The 19,084-nt window shown below is 49.2% G+C and overlaps 1 protein-coding gene across 1 annotated transcript in view; it reads right to left on the bottom strand.

The window, feature by feature from the left end:
- RCAN1 (regulator of calcineurin 1) overlaps positions 1 to 14,130 on the bottom strand; it is a 70,483-nt gene extending 56,353 nt beyond the window's left edge. Inside the window, exon 1 of the mRNA XM_024197064.3 lies at positions 13,921 to 14,130. Within this exon, the coding sequence (XP_024052832.1) occupies positions 13,921 to 14,130 (210 nt within the window). The remainder of the gene's footprint in view (positions 1 to 13,920) is intronic.
- Between the last annotated feature and the right edge of the window lie 4,954 nt (positions 14,131 to 19,084).

The following is a 19,084-nucleotide window of genomic DNA, read 5'->3' as shown; positions in this document are numbered from 1 at the left end:
GACTGTCTAGGTAAAGAGGATGATCTGAGCATTTCTGAAATGAGTATGTAAGAGCCCTACGATTTTGAACAGTGCTAGAAATCACTTGCCAGAAATAGACTAAAAATGGAAGTGGAATCCTCTATCATGAGACGTTAAGGGCTTAGCTATAAAATTAACACTGCTGCTGAAAAACATGTCCTCTCAAAACAGATTCTTTCCAATCTTTAAAGCTCCAAGCGTAAGGTATTCATGATGCCCTGGTCAAACACTTTTATGTTATATAATCTATTTAAACCCTTCTATTCCAGACTTCTTTTAACTTATCTTCCTAGTATGTACAGAAAAAAAGCTATTAAGAGTTACTGGGAAGCCTCTCCTGAATTGGGGAGCCAGAAAAAAAAACATGAACCAAAGTATTTAAAATGTGAAATATTCCCATATTTTAGGGACACCATCCTGAGATAAATAGAGACCCCCCAAAACCTAACACAATACTTAGGTATTGGGGTATCTCTATTCAAAAAAATTAAATTAGGGGGGGAAATAGCATTTTTAAACACCTAGCTCAATTTCCTGACTGAGATTGTCAGAGAAACTCCTTTGCAACCCTATGAGAGAGAAACAGCAGAGCAGTACCCCTGCACAATTTCTGTATACATACATATATACATGGAATGAGGATCTTGTGTTCAAAACTCCTAAAAAACTAAGATTTTCAATGTTTCATCTCTTTCTTTTACTGCTTAAAATTTTTCAGCAAGTATATATGCACAATATAGAGGGGCTTTACATTGCATTAGGCTCATAATACACATGGTTCTGTATTATGAATTTTTTTTAGAATTATGAATTATAGAAAAACATTAAGGATAACGTTTCCCAGAGCATGAATGACTTAAGAATCTAAAGTTCCAAGGACTTTCAATAAGACTTTGAATCCTGAGTGCCTAAATAATTTTTGAAAATTTTACTCGAGGCCTCAATCTTCCAATTAGATTAAAAGATTTTTGCAGTAATCTCACTGTTCAAATTATTACAAGAAAGGAAGTCATGGAGTTTTTGTTTATGAAAACTAACATGATCTCAATTGCCAGAATGCAGTGCCACTTCATGAATGAGTAGCACAGGGAGAATTTTGTGAATGGGTGTGGTAACAAAATGCATATATGGGAGACAAAAAAAAACCCACTTCTTAAAATAGATTTATCCCTGACAGGGAAATAGAATGCATGTGTACATACATTTATTGAATAAAACACTTAAATTGTAAATTCAAATTGCAACAGAATCTTTCACTTAAAAATTAGTATTTTGGCCAAATTAAAAACACAATGGTTTGTAACACTTATAAAGTGCACCTCTTTAAATACTTCTTTTTAAACACTAAATATTTAAATGCAATTCATGACAAAAGAATAATTGTACATGTGAGGGATTAAATGAACATGTGAGAGACACATGAAAACCCAAGTACAATTTTCTAAAGAAATTTTTGTAAACACTTGAATAAAAAAAATAAATAAATAATATATCCTGTAAATGTAAGGCTAGCTTTATGGAGAAATTCTGTGAATATTTAATGAAAGACAACATAATGAAAGCTTCTGTTAAATATGTCTTATGATATTTAGTAAGCAGTAGATCACAAAAGTTTTAAAAAGCTTGAATCACTTCAATAATGACTTAGCATTTAAAGATCAATTCATAAATGTCTTCTTCAACATTAACCTTTTACACTGCAGACAGTTTTACAATTTTAACATTATATGACAGTCATTAACAATATACAGTATATTTGCCATTAAGAACCCTTGCCTATATTACTTCAAACTTGCAACAGGTCAGTTCTAACTTCTGAACACAAATTGTGATCCTTCATGATTTTAGCAGGGACACTTTTTTTATATATACATTCTGTTTGTGTCTGCCCTGGAAGGTCATTTGAGGGGATAGGCTTTGTGAAAGACTGTTTCCACTCTCCATCCCTTACCACTCCAGCAATTGGGGCAAGCTCTCTTTTTTAATCTTTGAAGACAGTTTTGGTAAAAACTGAATTATTCTCCAGAGTTTGCTGAGAAAATGGTCTTACCTTCTAGTTAAAATCCTGTCTTAACCAAGAGGGATAGCTCTGATTGTAATGGTAATGATTTTGATTATTTAAGACAGATCTAGCACTACATTCATTAATTTGTTTTAATATGCAACAAGATTTACAAGTCTACAGCAAACTTAAATCTGTTAAGCTAATTTAAGGTACCTGTACTCAAATGACAGACGCCAGCTGGATCATACAATCTTTCACTGTACCTGATCTGCTAGCTTCAGAACTACATTTACTGCTCTAACACAGAATTCCTTCTGAGTGCACAACACATGTATTAGACCCATACTCATATTAAAACCCAAACCATGAGAAAAATATTTATAAATGACAAACCTGTCCATAACTAACTTGAAACAGAAGCTTCACTCAGAAATTCTTTGAGATCTTAAATCTGAACAATAGCCTACTTTGCAGGAGCCTAACAAAGCATAAATGAAGTTACTTAGCCCCCTTGTGGCTTTACCCAGTATTATTTTTTAAAGTCATTAAAGTTTGTTGGTGCAATCCTCTAGCTAGGATATATAAGGAGCATACAGAGCATCAATCTACTGTACTTATGCGACAGTAAATTCTATAAAATCAAAGACCTCTCCTACATTAAAAATACCATTAAAAACTCCAACTGGAGAACAAGTTGGAGAGGCAAGGAGATGGAGCCATTGTGACAACGAGGAGTCCAGTGGTGCCTTAAAGACTCAGATTTATTTGGGCATAAGCTTTCGTGGGTAAAAAACCCACTTCTTAATATGCACTTAAGAAGTGGGGTTTTTACCCACGAAAGCTTATGCCCAAATAAATCTGTTAGTCTTTAAGGTGCCACCGGACTCCTTGTTGTTTTTGTGGATACAGACTAACACGGCTACCCCTCTGATACTTGGAGCCATTGTGCTAAAGCAAAACATTTAATGTTTTTTGTTAATTGAGTACTGCCACATATATTGCATTGGTACACAGGACTAATACGATTACAACCTTATCATGAGTTGTGATGCTTTCCTAAGAAATTCTACTTGTCTATAAACACACCATTACTCGCCCATCTATACGTCTGACATTACAGCTGCTAGAGAAGTTACTTTAGAGGCGGCAATTTCAGAGGGTCAGAACAGAAAAGTGTTTCAAAGACGACTAAATCTTTGAAGCCCAGGGAAAGGCCCTTGAGAGAAATACATGAACCTGAAATGCAGAAACAGAACCACTTTTTAGTAACCTGGAAATTAAGGAGAGGGGAGGCAGAATCTACAGTGATTCTTCTAATGAGGCATATGAAAACCCTTGGAGATGAACATTCAGGTTTTCTTAGGAAGATTAGCTGTAGACCATTCTAGAATCCAAGTTGAAGAAATTTTAATAAGTCAGAGATTGTTTTTGTTCCTTGATCAGTTTATTATGCCTGGTAAGGAAAAAGCAACAGACTAATGAGGATACTTTTACTCAAATTGAGAGTCCAGTCTTTTAAGAGCCTTATATCACAAAACAGGCTAAGAGAATTACTACTCCTGGGTTTAAATGCAGTATTGACCCCAGATGTAGCATTCTACAAGACAGAGAGAGGAGCATGTGCGCCAACTCCATGTCTCAGGGGGTTTCTAAATAATGTATTCATTATTCTAGTGCTATCAACATGAAAGCAATCTGATGTCTTGTTTATTTCGGCACTTTCCAGAATAGGGGAATTGGGGGGAAATCGGGGGATGGGAAGAGAGGCATGATTTAACTAGAAATTTCACTTTATGAAAAAGCCATTTTGGAGACAGAGCACTCATTTCAGCGTATCTGCTGGGGGGGAAAAAAAAAAAAAAAGATTTCCTTTCTATTTTTCTCTGCTGACAAATATGTTGTTCATTGGTCTTCCCCACTCGAAGGCTGTCTGGTTGAAAGCTGATCGGTTTAGGCGAAATTCTTAGCCACCGTAAATCAGTGTAGTTCTACTGACCTCAGTTGAAGTATGCCATTTTACACTAGTTGAAGATCCAGCCCTTTACTTTCTAGACTCCACTTTCCTGGGTGGATTTCCTCATTGCTTAGCCTGCCTGTCAACCTGGATGTCCTGGAACATGAAGGAATGATGGACTGCAAGTAACTCTTGACTTAAAAAGAATTATTACTCTGAAAGGTTTTACTCTTGGACTGCTGACTGTGATATGATACTGGAGTTACATTATCTGTCCTGATTGGTATATGTTGCTGAGCACAGGATTTTTTCCATGAGGAGCAGTGAGTGATTGCTTCACTTCTGAAAGTTGCAGTATACTGGCATATAGTGACAGCTCCCTATAAGGCAATTCTCCCTGTGTAGAAGCTTCAGCAGTTTGACTCCTTTGGGCTAATACATTCTCTGTACATCTGAAAGCAAAGGCCTTTTAAGGATGTTCCTATCCATCTACTAAAGCAGGGGTGGGCAAACTACAGCCCGCAGGATTGCCACCCCCGTGGAAGTGACCGGCACCACGTCCCTGCAGCCCCTGGGGGCGGGGGGAGGGGGCAGAGGGCTCCATGCGCTGCCCTCGCCCGCAGGCACTGCCCTCGCCCGCAGCTCCCATTGGCCGAGAACGGGGAATCGCAGTCAATGCAACACAGCTTCGGGGGAGGTACCCACAGGCGAGGGCAATGCACGCAGCCCTATGCTCCCCTCCCCTCTCCCAGGGGCCGCAGGGACGTGGTGCCGGCGGCTTCTGGGAGTGGCGCAGGGCCAGGGCAGGCAGGCAAGCAGGGAGCCTACCTTAGCTTTGCTGCGCGCCACTGCCACTCCGGAGCAGCGCCAGGTAAGCGGCGCCGGGGCTGGAGCCCGCATCCCCAACCCCCTGACCTGAGACCCCTCCTGCACCCTAACCCCCTGCCCTGAGACCCCTCCTGCACCCCGCACCCCAACCCTCTGACCTCAGCCCCCGCCGCACCCCGCACCCCTCCTGCACCCAAACCCCCTGCCGCACTCCTCCCTGGACCCCTGCCCTGAGCCCCCTCCTGCACTCCGCACCCCCTCCTGCAACCCAACCCCCTTCCCTGAGCCCCCTTGTACACCCTGCACCCCTCCTCCACCCCAACCCCTTGCCCTGAGCCCCTTCCTGCACAACGCACCCCAGCCCCCTCCCTACATTCATGGCCCTGCATGCAATTTCCCCACCCAGATGTGGCCCTTGGGCCAAAAAGTTTACCCACCTCTGTACTAGAGCAAGGACAACATTAGTTTTGCTAGGACAGATGGCCTGACTTCTAGATTCCCTCCTGCAATTCTGACGGTTGATCATAAAAGTCACTGGAGTTCTGTATGAGGGCTTGGCTACACTAGCGCTTTACAGCGCTGCAACTTTCTCGCTCAGGGGTGTGAAAAAACACACTCCCAGCACAGTAAGCTAATCCCCTCGTGGAGGTGGAGTACCTGCAGCGCTGGGAGAGCTCTCTCCCAGCGCTGGCACGCGACCACACTCGCACTTCAAAGCGCTGCTGCGGGAGAGCTCCCGCGGCAGCGCTTTGAAGTTTTGAGTGTAGCCACAGCCCGAGTTTGGCATAACCTAAGACGGGGCGTGCAAACTTTTTGGCCTGAGGGCCGCATTGGGTTTCGGAAATTGTATGGAGGGCCAGTTTGGGGAGGCACAGCCTCCCCTAACAGCCAGGGGTGGCCCAGACCCCGCCCCCCATCCCCCCCCCCCCTTTCCCCCCCCCATGCGCCCCCCCCCCCCCCCGGCACCCCTGCCCCATCCAACCCCCCCCGCTCCCTGTCCCCTAACCACCCCTGGAACCCCTGCCCCTGACTGCCCCCCGCTGCCCCATCTAACCCCCCTCCTTCCTGACTGCCCCCTGGGACCCCTGCACCCATTCAACCCCCCCGTTCCACGCCCTCTGACCGCCCTGCCCTCTAACCACCACCCCAAACTCTCCTGCCCTCTATCCAACCCCACCTGCTCCCTGCCCCCTTACCGTGCTGCCTGGAGCACCGGTGGCTGGCAGCGCTACTGCTGCACCACCCGGCTGGAACCAGCCACGCCCCCGCGCAGCACAGAGCACCGGGTCAGGCTGCAGGTCTGCAGCTGCATTGCCCAGCTGCCCAAAGCATTGCGCCGGTGGCGCGGCACGCTGAGGCTGCGGGGGAGGGGGAACAGCAGAGGAGGGGCCGGGGGCTAGCCTCCAGGGCCAGGAGCTCAGGGACTGGGCAGGAGGGTCCCGTGGGCTGTAGTTTGCCCACCTCTGACATTAAACTGCATATGACACCATGGTCTCCATCAGATATGCAGTTTATGGCCATTACTTTTGTAAAGGCTTGCATAGGGGTCAGTCTGATTACCTATTCTAATAGTAAGAAAACTTCCTCTGGGCAAAGTATTTTTCCCCCCCTCCTGGGTTCACCAGTGACTTGGAAGAATTGTGTTTCTCACTTAGGACCTGATTCAAAGCCTAGTGAAGTCATTCAAGTCCTCCCATTGACTCCAGTGGCATATGGGAATTCACATGGGGCCTAATCCAAAGAGACAGAATAAGGTTAAGGCCATGAATAGCATTTGCTAAGTTGGCCTCTGTACATTTACTGGGATCACAGCAAGTTATCAGGGATAACAGGCAGTGTACGTCAACCTAATGATGTCAGTGTACACACTACAGGCTTGCTCCCGCTGATGTAAGTACCCTACTATACCAACATAACTCCATCTCCACAAGAGGCTCAGGGCTTAGGTTGGTGTAGTAGGACAATGCAGTGTCCATGCAGACACTCCATGCTGGAGCTGTGAAATTGAAAAGAAAGCCAGGCAATCACCCCGGGACGGGTGCCTGAGTACAGCTGTCTGGACTCCAGGCAGGGAGTGGAAGGAGGGGGAGCCAGGCTCCATGGAGAACTACGCAGAGGTAAGCGCCCAGGAACAATTGCCGCACACTGCCCCAAAAATATTCCTGCTTCAGGCCTCCAATGGGATAGCACCAGCACTGATGGAGACTAGAAGTCCATTGAAGCCCTGCAAATTTTTGAAATTCCTTTTTCTGATTGCCTGGCTTAGTGAGGACACCTAGCACCTCTCCATTCTTGAATGCAACTCCCCAGGTGACCATGCTGGTTATGCACTTCAGATGTGCGCCTGCCTAAAGTAGACAGGCGATATTGGATCTCATGGGCCTCAGGGAAAAGGCACAGGCCCAAACCACCCAAAGAAACGTTGACATCTAGAAGAAGATTGCTCAGGTAATGCAGGAGAAGGAGTACAACATAGACTAGCTGCAGTGCCACATGAAAGCCAAGGAGCTGAGGCAGGCATGCCAGAAGGCCAACAATCGACACGGTGCTAAGACACAGATCTGTCACTTTTATGAAGATCTGCATGCTATATGTGGCGGAGACACCACCTGCACAGCACAGTGGATACCTCAGAGGAGACTGAGTCATAGGCCCCTGCTCGCAACAGTGAAGAGGTGGTGGATGAAGGAGGAGGAGGAGGATGCGGGACAGGCGAATGGGGGGGAATCCAGCTACACAGTGAACCAGGACCTGTTTTTGACTCCAACGCAGTCCAGCCAGTCGAGCATGGGTGAGCCCGATGCAGGGGAAGACACCTTGGGTAAGTGTGCAGATAAACTTTCAATTACAGGAATGGCATCCCAAAAGTCGCAGAACACATCTTTTGACTTTTCCTTAATTTACCCATGCTAGAAAAGGTAGTGGTACAACCAAGAGAGGTAGAGTTATCTGCTTTTCATTCCCCTCTAGAGTTAGGTGGCAGGAAGGGTGTGGGGTGGGGAGAACAGCGTGAGTGGTAGTTTATGTATACAGGGATGTCCCTTGAATGCTCCTGAGAGACCTTGATGAAACTGCCATGGAAGTACTCTGCCATTCTCTGCCAAAGATTTCTATGGAGGGCTGCCTTATTTCTTCCTCCATGGTAGGACACTTTCCCACATCACTCAACGATAACTTCAGCAAGCACAATTGCAATACACGGGCTCAGCAGCACATGGGCCCGGGTAACATCAGGACGCTGGCAGCAGATGTGCTCTTTCTGCAGTTGTTACCCTGAGGAGTGAGATATCAGCTAAAATCACCACCGCCTGTGGAAAATAATGCCAGTATTCAGTGCCAGTGCCCTCTTCTACTAGAATCAATTGCAACCAAGCAATTCCCTCTTCCTTTCCCCAAGCCCCAGAGGGCCATATTCACCATGGCTGGTGCTGTGCACAAGCAATCCCAAGCAGGTGTGAGAAGAGTGAGAGGGTAGTGCTTAAAATTTTGGGGTAGCAAGGGGTGTGAGCTCAGCACTACGCTTTTGTAGTAATTATGCTGACAATGGTACCTCTATGTTTTATCTGGAGGCACTGCCATTGCAGCCTTCAGGGTCTCCCTCTCCACACCCACAGAATGCCTGAGCCAGATAAAGGAGGAGAAAGAAGAGGACTTGGGATGATATGTTCAATGAGATCCTGCAAGCTAGTGCTGCATGGGACCATGAGCACGGGGCCTGGAGGATGGACATTGCGGACAGCCTGGAGAAGGAGAGAGTGAAGAATATAAAGGCCCAAGACTCCCAGCAGGAAAAGAAGAGGGAAATGCATCAGGACATAATGGGGCTACTTAGGCAGCAAAACACACATGCTGCAAACTCTGGTAGACCTGCAAGTTCAATAATCCTAGGCTCACCTCCCTCTGCAGCCCACTGAGAACTCCGTATCGAGACCTCCCTACATCCCCCCACCATTCCATATGGTATCAGGGGTCACTGCACTAGTCCTACCACTCCACCCTGGAGGACATTAAAAACAATCAAAACTTCACAAACATTAACCTGCGAAAGGCACAGCTGGTGTAAGGGTAGCTGAAATGGACCTGAATGTTCTTTCCCCCTTCATAAACTCTTTCCTATTAATTTGTTAAGTTTTAAATGTATTTGTTTTAAAATTGCACTTTTTTGCACTGATTTTTTTACAGAATCAATTTCCATTCTTTGGAACATAATTCATTTTTATTAGTTCACAAACATATGCAGCTGAGTTCTCAGCAGTTCTGAAAGCAACCAATTACCTGTTACTGCACAGTGTCACACCCATAGGATCATTCACAAACAAAATTAATAGATGCATTGAAAATGTTATATTCCTGCATATACAGTAATCGCCACACAATTCCCACCAGGCCACAAAAGAGCAGGGCCAGGTAGAGCACTCTATTCAGGATCACAGTTAAAATGATCTTTCAAAGCCTCCAAGCCATAAAGTTCCACAATGAGCTCTTTTAATAGCCCTTGTATCTGACTACTCAAATTCAACAGACAGCCGGTCCACCTCTGCCCTCTATCCCAGTAGAGACTTTTCCCCCTTTGCTTCACAGATATTATGCAGGACACAGCAGGGAGCTGTAACTATTGGGTTATTTTTCTCACTAAGGTCCAATTTTGTGAGTAAACTATGCTAACATCCCTTCAAATGACCAAAAGCACATTCAACTGTCATTCTGCACCTGCTGAGCCAGTAGTTGATGTCATGGGCACACAGACTCAGTGCTCCAGAACAGCTCTGAAATAGTCTTAGGCAGGACCCTCTTCAGTGTGGCACTCCCTCAGGGTGCACACTCACTAGGGAAAACCTCCTCAGCTTTAGCACCACCAGGGACTGACCTCAGAGCTTTCAGCACCCCCGTTCCACGCCATGAGCTCCCCACAGTAGGTTCACCTGAATGGGACACCTGGGGAAGCTTTATACACCCAAAGGGGCCATGCACCCCCAACTTCGGCAATCAGCAGTGACTCTCAGACAGAATTGTAAAAGAGAAGGGTTTATTAGTTGTCTGGAACACAGCGTAAAAGTTCTTTGTTAGCACAGAAAGCAGGAAGTCCCAGCAAAGTCCATCTTGGTTGGGCCCCAAGCCTGGGTTGCCTCCCCAAAAGCCACAAACAGGAGACTGTCCTGTTTCCAGCAGCCACACTCAGTCACGCCCATTTGCCCCTCCTCTGTTCTTTGTTGGGTTTCCCAGGAAAAACTGGTCACCTGGCCTCTACTCCTTTGTTCTTCAACTCATTGCAGCCGTCGGGCTTCTTGCAGAGGATGGGCCCCCCCCCCAGCCATCAGTTTCTAAGTTAAAAAATGTCTAGCCATTGTCTGGGCCTAGGCAGCTAGACAATCACACCTGTTCCTCTAGGAGTCTCTGCAAAGATCAAACACCGTCTCACCACGTAGTTAATCGTGCAACACATAGGGGAAACTGAGGCACACAGTATTCGTTCAAAACCTTAAGAAAATGCCACACTTCGTCACAACTGAATCATTCCTTGGTGTTGTCGAGGTAGCTGGTGTACGGCTTCATGAGCAAGGGGTAGGCTGGATCACCCAAAATTACTATTAATCCACCAATTGAGAAAGGAAGTCCCTGCTTGCAGCTTTCTGAAGAGTCCTGTATTCTTAAAGATGCGAGCATCATGCACTCCCATCCTGACCAGCCCACACTGAGGTCAGTGAAGCATCCCTGGTGATCTACCAATGCTTACATAACCATAGAAAAGTAGCCCTTTCTGTTGATGTACTCAATGGCAAGGTGGTCCAGTGCCAAAATAGGGATATGCGTGCCATCTAGCACTCCATCACAGCTCAGGAACCCCGCTGCTGCAAATCCATCCACTATGTCTAGTACATTGCTGAGAGGCACAGTCCTGCGTAACAGGAGGCGATTCATGACCCTACATGCTTGCATCACAAGGGCCTCCCCGGTGGATTTCTGGACTACAAATTGAGTCCCAACTGACTGGTAGCAATCTGGCATTGCAAGTTTCCACAATGCGATTACCATTCACTTCTCCACTGTCAGTGCGGTTCTCTTTTTGGCGTCCATACACTGGAGGACATTTGAATGTCCCTGCGCTGGAGGTGAGCTTACTGCACAGATCTAGGAATGTGGCTTTGCACATCTGAAAGTTCTGCAGCCACTACTTCTCACCCCAAATCTGCATTACAATGCGATCCCACCAGTCAGTGCTTGTTTCTCAGGCTCAGAAGTGGCATGCCACCATATGCAGCTGTTCCATGAACACCACCTCCAACCTTGAATTGGTTCTTGCTATGTCCCACAGCAATTCATCCTCCAAGGAACAATCAAGTTCCCCGCTCATTTGGTTCTTTTTGAAGCTCTCCAAATATTCCAAGATTATGCACTCTGTGCTTGTAATGCTCACAATAGTGCAGAGCTTTGCAGGCTCTATGATGTCAGACAGCGAGGAGGGTCACGCAGGTTTGTGGGATTTTGAAGGGGAAAAAAAGCATGAAAATTATGGGATACAGATAACACCATGGGATGGAGACAGTTGCAAATAAGAAGTTGACCCCATGCTCCCAGACACCCCTGCCTGACTCATTTTGGCCCCCTCACACAGTGCCAGAAGTTCTCAAAATACAGTGTGCTGGATGGTGGTGAGTTGCACAGTGGGATACCTACCTCTGGTGCATCACACACTGCACCGATACAAGCATTACTGGCATTACTGTGAGTACACACACCGCTGCCACAAGAAGTCAAGTATGCACACACACAAGCTATGTCTTAGCAGTAGCGGCTACATGCTGATGTAACTTGAGTTAATATAAGTTTGTAGTGTAGACATGGCCTAAAAGTGAGTGAAGTTCTTCATTCCTTTCTTCAGGGGTATTGTGTAACATTCATACCATTTTATAAGGCATTGTTTCGTTGACACGCCACATTAAAATTCTTAAATTCAATGCTCTGTCACAATCTGACATTTTGCACTATAAAAATTGTACTTCAATAGAAAAAAAGTGTTATCTTCATCCTCTCTGTTATTGCATTAACTAAGATAGTAAATTCCAGATGTTTTTAATGGCTACTGGTCCCTGTATAGGCAAGACTGAAACCTAGTCTTCATTCTCATATTTAAATCTCATGTTCATCTACATAACACTTATAATACAGGCTGGCAACATGCCTACAGCACTTAGTTTTCCTAAGTCTTGAAAAGAGTATGTACACTAAGAAGTCTATTTTTCCTCTGATACATGCATAACTTATCAGTGGCAGTGACACACATTAACAGGATACTAGGCCCTAAGAGATAAATAAAGTTTTAACTTTCCATGTAACTACATAGTCTTTTAAAGTGAATACAACCTTAAACAAACATTGCAATCAGCAGTTAATACTGTTGCCAGTTTTTAAAAATGTAGTCTCTCATCTTTAATGAACTGTAATTATCTGGGAGCTCAGAGACTTACTACTGGTCTACTGCCATGACAACCAGTAGCTGTACTTAAAAAAAAAAAAAAAAAGAGAGACACTGTCATATTTGGCCCCTAAATCTGAATATTATAAAAACATGCTTTTGCAAAAGCTAAAAACCAGTACAAATATTTCCTCAAGTTTTAAATCCAGCAAAAACAGTTGATTTAAAAACTAAACAATCCCTTGCAGTGTTTGAAAGGCAGACATTGCAAGTAATAAGACTGTAAAAGCGAAATGAAACAACTGATTTCCATCTTTTTCTACACTTTTAATAATCCAAGCATTACTAGTAACATAGGAAAAGAGATCGGTTTACAACAGAAGGCCCTGATCCTGCAAATATGTACTCACTCGCTTAAATTTACTCATGTTAGTAGTCCCATCAACTTCACAGAGACTACTCAAACAAGTGAAGTAAAGCCTGTAAGGCTCGGTCTATACTAGGAACTTGTGGTAGAACTGCATCGCTCAGGGGGATAGAAAATCCACGTCCCCAAGCAACAGAGTTATACCAACCTAACTCCCAGTGTAGACAGTGCTATGTTGACTGAAGCGCTTCTCCCATGGACAAAGCTATCACTTCTTGGGGAGGTGGAGTACCTAGACCAACAGGAGGAGCCCTCCCATCTGTGCAGGCCTCACCTTCACTGAAGTGCTACAGCAGCGCGCTGCAGCATTTTAAGTGTAAACAAGCCCTGAGTATTTGCAGGGTCTGAGCTTAGTATATTAAGATGTCAATGTCTGCTTGTAATTATTTCTTTAAAAAAAATGATTATTTCTTTAGAACTAAATCTTCAGGTTAGGGACCCTCGTCTCAAACCTGAAGACACCTAAGCACATGCTATCTTCACTCATAGAAGTTGCTATAAAAAAAAATCAAAATCATTATCTTCATATGTTTGTTCAAATTTCAGAATTATTCCTTTTAAGGTCGCATAGGTTAAAATATAACCTATCACTGGTCACAACCAACAACTGCCATTTGTTTAATGCAAGTGACTTGCAACAAACGAACATCGCATCCCTTTCAGGAAGTCTGTGGAAGGGTCACTCCCAGGGGGCCACCCGCCTTTGCTCTCAAACAGCGCTTGGCAAGGGGCCTGGGGGCCCGGAGTCAGGCAAGTGCTGCAAATGCTTCATCTACTGGCCACCAAGGGCTCGCAAGCGGCCTGCGGCCGTCACGCTCCAGCCAGACGCCCGGCCCCCGCCGGCTGACCGGTTCCTCACCAACGGTCTCCCCAACGGCCGCCCAACCGCCCAATGCCCGACTGAGCCCCGGCCCACCAGAGAGGCGCCACAAGAGCAGCAGGCTCAGGCCGCCCCCCGCTGTGCTGCAGCCCCCTGCCGGTGTCCAAGCACAAGCGGTCTGGCAGGCAGGGAGCGAGGGGCACCTCCAGGACTCGGCCAGCTTCTGTCCGGGTCTCCCCGGGACGGGGCGCTGCAGCCGCGGCGAGCTCTCCCTCTGACATCCCGGCTAGCGGGGACCCTGTGCGGCGCCTAGCGCCCGGCTCCGAGCCCCGGCAGCCGCCGCCACCCCGACCGCAGGGAAGGGAAAGGCCACAAAGTGACCGGGGCGGCGGCCGGACTCGCTGCAGCGCCCCGGGGCCCGGCCCGCCCAGCGGCCCCAGCCCGCGCTCACCCGGCACAGGCTGTCCTGGAAGAGGCGCGGGTCCAGGTTGCAGGCGATGGTGGCGGTGGGCAGGTCCTGCAGCGCCACCGCCTCCATCTCGCAGTCGATAAAGCTCCAGTCGGACTCGGCCTCCGGCGGCGCCTCCTCCCCGGGCTGCGGCTCCCGCTCGCTGCCTGCCGGGCCGGGCAAGCGGCTACAGCCAGCGCCCCCGCTCTCCATGGGGCGGCCGCGGAGCCCCTGTCCCGGCCCAGCCGGGCGGCGCTGCTGGCTCCTCCTCGGGTGGCGCCGCCTCCCCGCGCGGCCCCGGCGTTAACCCCTTCCCCGCCAAGCAGGCACCGCGGCCCGGGGCAGCCGGAGCCAATGAGGAGCCGCGCTGCCTCCACCTCAACAGGTGACCGACCCGCCCGCGTCAGCCCCGGCCGCCATCTTGGGTGAGGGCAGCGGCCCCGCTTCTCGCCCAGCCCAGTAACGGGCACCCGGCGTCTCCTGCTGCGGTGCATACGGAAGCTCCCTGGGGCATCAGGATCCCAGCATGGGCCAGCAGCCGTCAGGGCAGGGGTGGGCAAACTTTTTGGCCCGAGGGCCACATCTGGGTGGGGAAATTGCATGCAGGGCCATGAATGTAGGGCTAGGGCAGGGTGTTTGGGTGTGGGAGGGGGTGCGGTGTGCAGGAAGGGGCTCAGGGCAAGGGGTTGGGGCAGAGGAGGGATGTGGGGTATATGAGGGGGCTCAGGGAAGGAGGGTGGGGTGCAGAAGTGGTGTGGGGTGTAGCGGGGGCTCAGGGCAGGGGGTTGGGGTGCAGCAGCAGTGGGGTGCAGCAAGGGGTTGGGGCAGAGAAGGGATGCGGGGTGTATGAGGGGGCTCAGGGAATGGGGGGCAGAAGTGGTGTGGGGCATAACGGGGTTCAGGGCAGGGGGTTGGGGTACAGCAGGGGGCTCAGGGGGTTGGGGTGCAGGAGGGGTGTAGGAGGGGCTTGGGGTACAGGTTCCAGCCTGGCTTTCCTGGAGCAGTTCCAGGGTGGCAGCGGCGTGTGTCAAGGCAGGCTTCCTGCCTGCCTGCCCTCGCCCCACACTCAGGGCCGGCTCCAGGCACCAGCCCTCCAAGCATGTGCTTGGGGCGGCACCTGGAGGAGGGCGGCGCTCACCCGCAGAGAGCAGGGTCGCGGCCGGGCTCGCCGCCCTCCCCCAGCGCTCCGGCCGGCCGGGGAGAACGGGGCCCTGGCCGGGCTCGCCGCCCTCCCCCCGGCGCTCCGGCCAGCTGGGAAGAGCGGGGCCGCCCTCTCCCGGCGCTCTGGCCGGCTGGGAAGAGCGGGGCCGCGGCCGGGCTCTCTGCCCTCCCCCTGGCGCTCTGGCCGGCTGGGAAGAGCGGGGCCACGGCCAGGCTCTCCGCCCTCCCCCTGGCGCTCTGGCCGCCGGGGAGAGCGGAGCCGCGGCGGGCTCGCCGCCCTCCCCCAGCGCTCCAGCCGGCCGGGGAGAGCGGGCCCGCGGCCGGGCTCGCCGCCCTCCTCCCGGCGTTCCGGCCGGTCGGGGAGAGCGGGGCCACGGCCGGGCTCGCCGCCCTCCTCCCGGCGCTCTGGCCGGCCAGGGAGAGCGGGGCCACGGCCGGGCTCGCCGCCCTCCCCTGCCGCGCTCCCCACCGGGGGGGGCGGGGGGCAGCAGGAGGCTTTTTTGCCTAGGGCGGCAAAAAAGCCAGAGCCGGCCCTGCCCACACTTCTCCCAGAAGCAGCTGGCACCACATTCCTGCAGCCCCTGGGAGGGGGGTGTGTGGAGGAAGGGGGCAGAGGGTTCTGTGTGCTGCCCTCACCTGTGGGTACCTCCCCCGCAGCTCCCATTGGCCGCGGTTCCTTGTTCCCGGCCAATGGGAGCTGCAGGGGGGCAGTGCCTGGAGGTGAGGGCAGCGCACGGAGATCTCTGCCCCCCTCCCCCAGGTACTGGAGCTGGCTTGCAGGATCGTGGATCCCCCTAGCCAGGGAGCGAGCTCTCACCTGCCCCCCGCCCCCTCCCCAGTCAGGGTGCAGGAGTAGAAAATATCACGCCCTGGACTGGTCCGCTAGCTAAGTTTATCAGTGGGAAACAGGGGAAAGACATTGCCCCGCCTGTGGGGGCATGCTCACCCCCAGCAGGCAACCCCTTCTGAGGCTTAACAGCTGTGAAATGGGCTGATTTGTAAAGGCCAGCACGCCATTGTGGTGGTGCAGTCATACATTTACCTTCTCCCACAATACACAAGACAGGGCTCCGCCCCTGTAATTAATTAGGCAGCAGGTTTAGTACAAAGAAGAGGACGTACACTTTCCACACACTGCACAAGGAACCTGTGGAACTCATTACCATGCATGCGCTGGTTGATGCCAAAAGTACAACCAGTTTAAAAAAAGAACTGGATAAGTTCATGGAAAATAGGTCCAGCCTTGGCTGTTAGCCAAGATTGCCCCAAACATGGGCTGGACTACCTGAAACCTCTCCCTACAAGAAGCTGGGGCTGGAAGACAGGGGTGGATTACTCCATAAGGGCTCTTTTCTGTACACTCCCACAGGAGCTCTGCGGTGCACAACTGTTAAAGACAGGAGAGTGGGTTAGCTAGACCATGGTCTGAAGCAGTATGGCAGCTCTTCTGTTCTTATGTGTACTGCAGCATATCAACCTTTTCCTGTCATTGAAGTACATTTCTCCTTCTTATAGACAAACCTAATGGGGGGCGGGGGTAGGATATTAGACACCAAATAAAGGACACGTGTTGCACAAATAAAGGGGCCAGGTGATTTATGATCAGCTACACAAGACTTCTGACCCACATTAAGTTTAGTTGTTTTTTTTTTCTGTGCAGAACAAAGTCAAAAATAAGTCTGAAAATCAAGGCATTTAACAACATTATGTGGGCAGGTGCAACTTCTTGTGCTGGAGGAATTATACAGCTAATCTTATTCATGAACTTATATTTTTGATACCTTATTTCTAAGACGAACTCTTTGCTTGACATTTGTTTAATGATATTTTGGATTTAAATAGCTGTTGTAGGGGGGAGTGTAAATATGATTTAAAGTCAGCCTTATGTTCTTTCCTTCCAACCTCAGCTATGATGTTCGTCCATCGTTATCCATGAAGACCTCAACAACTCATTCTTTCGATGACCGGGCTTTGTGCGTCCGAAGATGACTGATCAGTCCGATTCGGGCGTGGAACGTCCTGTCACACATCGGGCAGACATGTAATGGCACTGTCGATGATGTACGAGCAGCTCTGGACTTGCGCAGCTCATGCTTTTTTTCAGCCTCAGCAATACGCCTCGCCTCAGGGGTATTACTGCCTGTGTGAATGAGGCTGTGCCATGCTGAATGGTTCAGTGCGAAGGTTTCCCATGTGGCGGTGTTGATCTCAAAGGACTTCAAAGAGGTCTTCAGCGTGTTCTTGAACCGCTTCTTTTGTCCTCCATGGGAGCGCTTTCCCTGAGTGAGTTCTCCGTAGAAGAGCTGTTTAGGAATGCATTCATCTGACATTCTCACAACATGTCCGGCCCACCTGGTCTGGGCTCTCATCAGCAATGTGTGAACTGACGGCAGACTGGCTCTAGTAAGGACATCAGTATCGGGCACTTTGTCCTGCCATCTGATTTTTAGAAGCTTTCACAGACAGGAAATGTGGAAGTGATTGAGCCTTCGTGCATGACTCCGATAGACAGTCCACATCTCGCAGGCGTACAGCAGAGTTGGAAGCACCACTGCTCGGTAGACCTTCAGCTTCGATGGTAGGCTGATCCCTCGACGTTCCCAAACATTGAAGCGCAAATCGGCCAAATGCAGAGCTGGCTTTAGCAATTCTGCAGTTTACTTCATCATCGATTGACACTGCTCGGGAAAGGGTACTGCCCAAGTACGTGAAGTGGTCCACTATCTGAAGTCTCTGTCCATTTACAGTGATGGACGGTTCTGAGTACGGAGTGTGGGGAGCTGGCTGGTGCATGACCTCAGTCTTCTTGATGTTAATAGTGAGATCGAAGTTATTGCATGCAGTTGAAAACTTGTCCATACTGGCTTGCATTTCTGGCTCTGTACTAGCATTCAGAGCACAATCATCGGCAAAGAGAAAGTCTCGAAGTACAGTTTCCTTCACCTTGGTGATGGCACGCAGTCGCCTCAGATTGAATAGTTCCCATCAGTTCTATACTTCAGGCCTACTCTTTCAGAGCAGTGTTGAAAGGCATCAGTCAAAGTGGCAGAGAATATCATGCTGAACAAAGTGGGTGCTAAAACACACCCTTGCTTGACACCGTTGGTGACTGGGAAGGCCTCAGATGTTTCACTGTCATCCAGGACACGAGCCATCATACCGTGATGAAATTGACGTACCATTCGTATAAATCTGTCTGGACAGCCAAATTTCGACATGATCCTCCACAGGCCCTGGCGACTGACAGAGTCAAATGCTTTCGTGAGGTCCACAAAAGTTGTGTAGAGTTCACGATTCTGCTCTTGACATTTCTCCTGTAGCTGACGCACAGCGAAGATCATGTCAGTAGTCCCACATCCCTTGCGGAAGCCACACTGTAATTCTGGCAGTAAGCCCTTCTCCAGGTGAGTGATCAATCGGTTCAACAGAACCCGTGCAAGAACTTTCCCCGCTGTAGAAAGCAGCGAGATTCCACGGTGATTGTTGCATACCTGGCGATTGCCCTTCCTCTTATAGAGGTGCAAGATGGACGCATCTCTAAATTCTTGTGGAATGGTTCCCTGCTTGCAGAAGGACTGAAACAGCTCAGTGAGTTTCCGTAACAGCATGGGTCCACCGACTTTGTACACCTCTGCTGGTATGGCATCTGACCCTGGGGCTTTGCCACTCGACAGCTGATTGATAGCTTTCTTCACTTCATCCTCTTCTGGTGAAGCATCCATGGAGTCATTGACTGCAACCTGGGGCATCTTGTCAATGGCCTCATCATTGATGACTGAGGGGCGATTGAGAATTGCTTCAAAGTGTTCAGCCCATCTCTGGAGAATCTGCGTCTTCTCTGTAAGGAGCACAGTACCATCAGAGTTCAGGAGGGGAAAGCTCCCAGAAGACTGTGGACCATAGAGTGTGTTAAGGGCTTCATAAAACTGCTTATAGTCGTTCCTGTCCGCATATGCCTGTATTTCATCTGCTTTGGCGCTCAGCCACAAGTCCCGCATTTTGCGCA

This window comes from Terrapene carolina, unplaced genomic scaffold (assembly GCF_002925995.2).
Source record: "Terrapene carolina triunguis isolate 2854851 unplaced genomic scaffold, T_m_triunguis-2.0 Scaffold31, whole genome shotgun sequence".
Classification (NCBI taxonomy): domain Eukaryota; kingdom Metazoa; phylum Chordata; order Testudines; family Emydidae; genus Terrapene; species Terrapene triunguis.
Note: the sequence above shows the minus strand (reverse complement) of the source record. Positions and strands in the feature narration are given on the sequence as shown.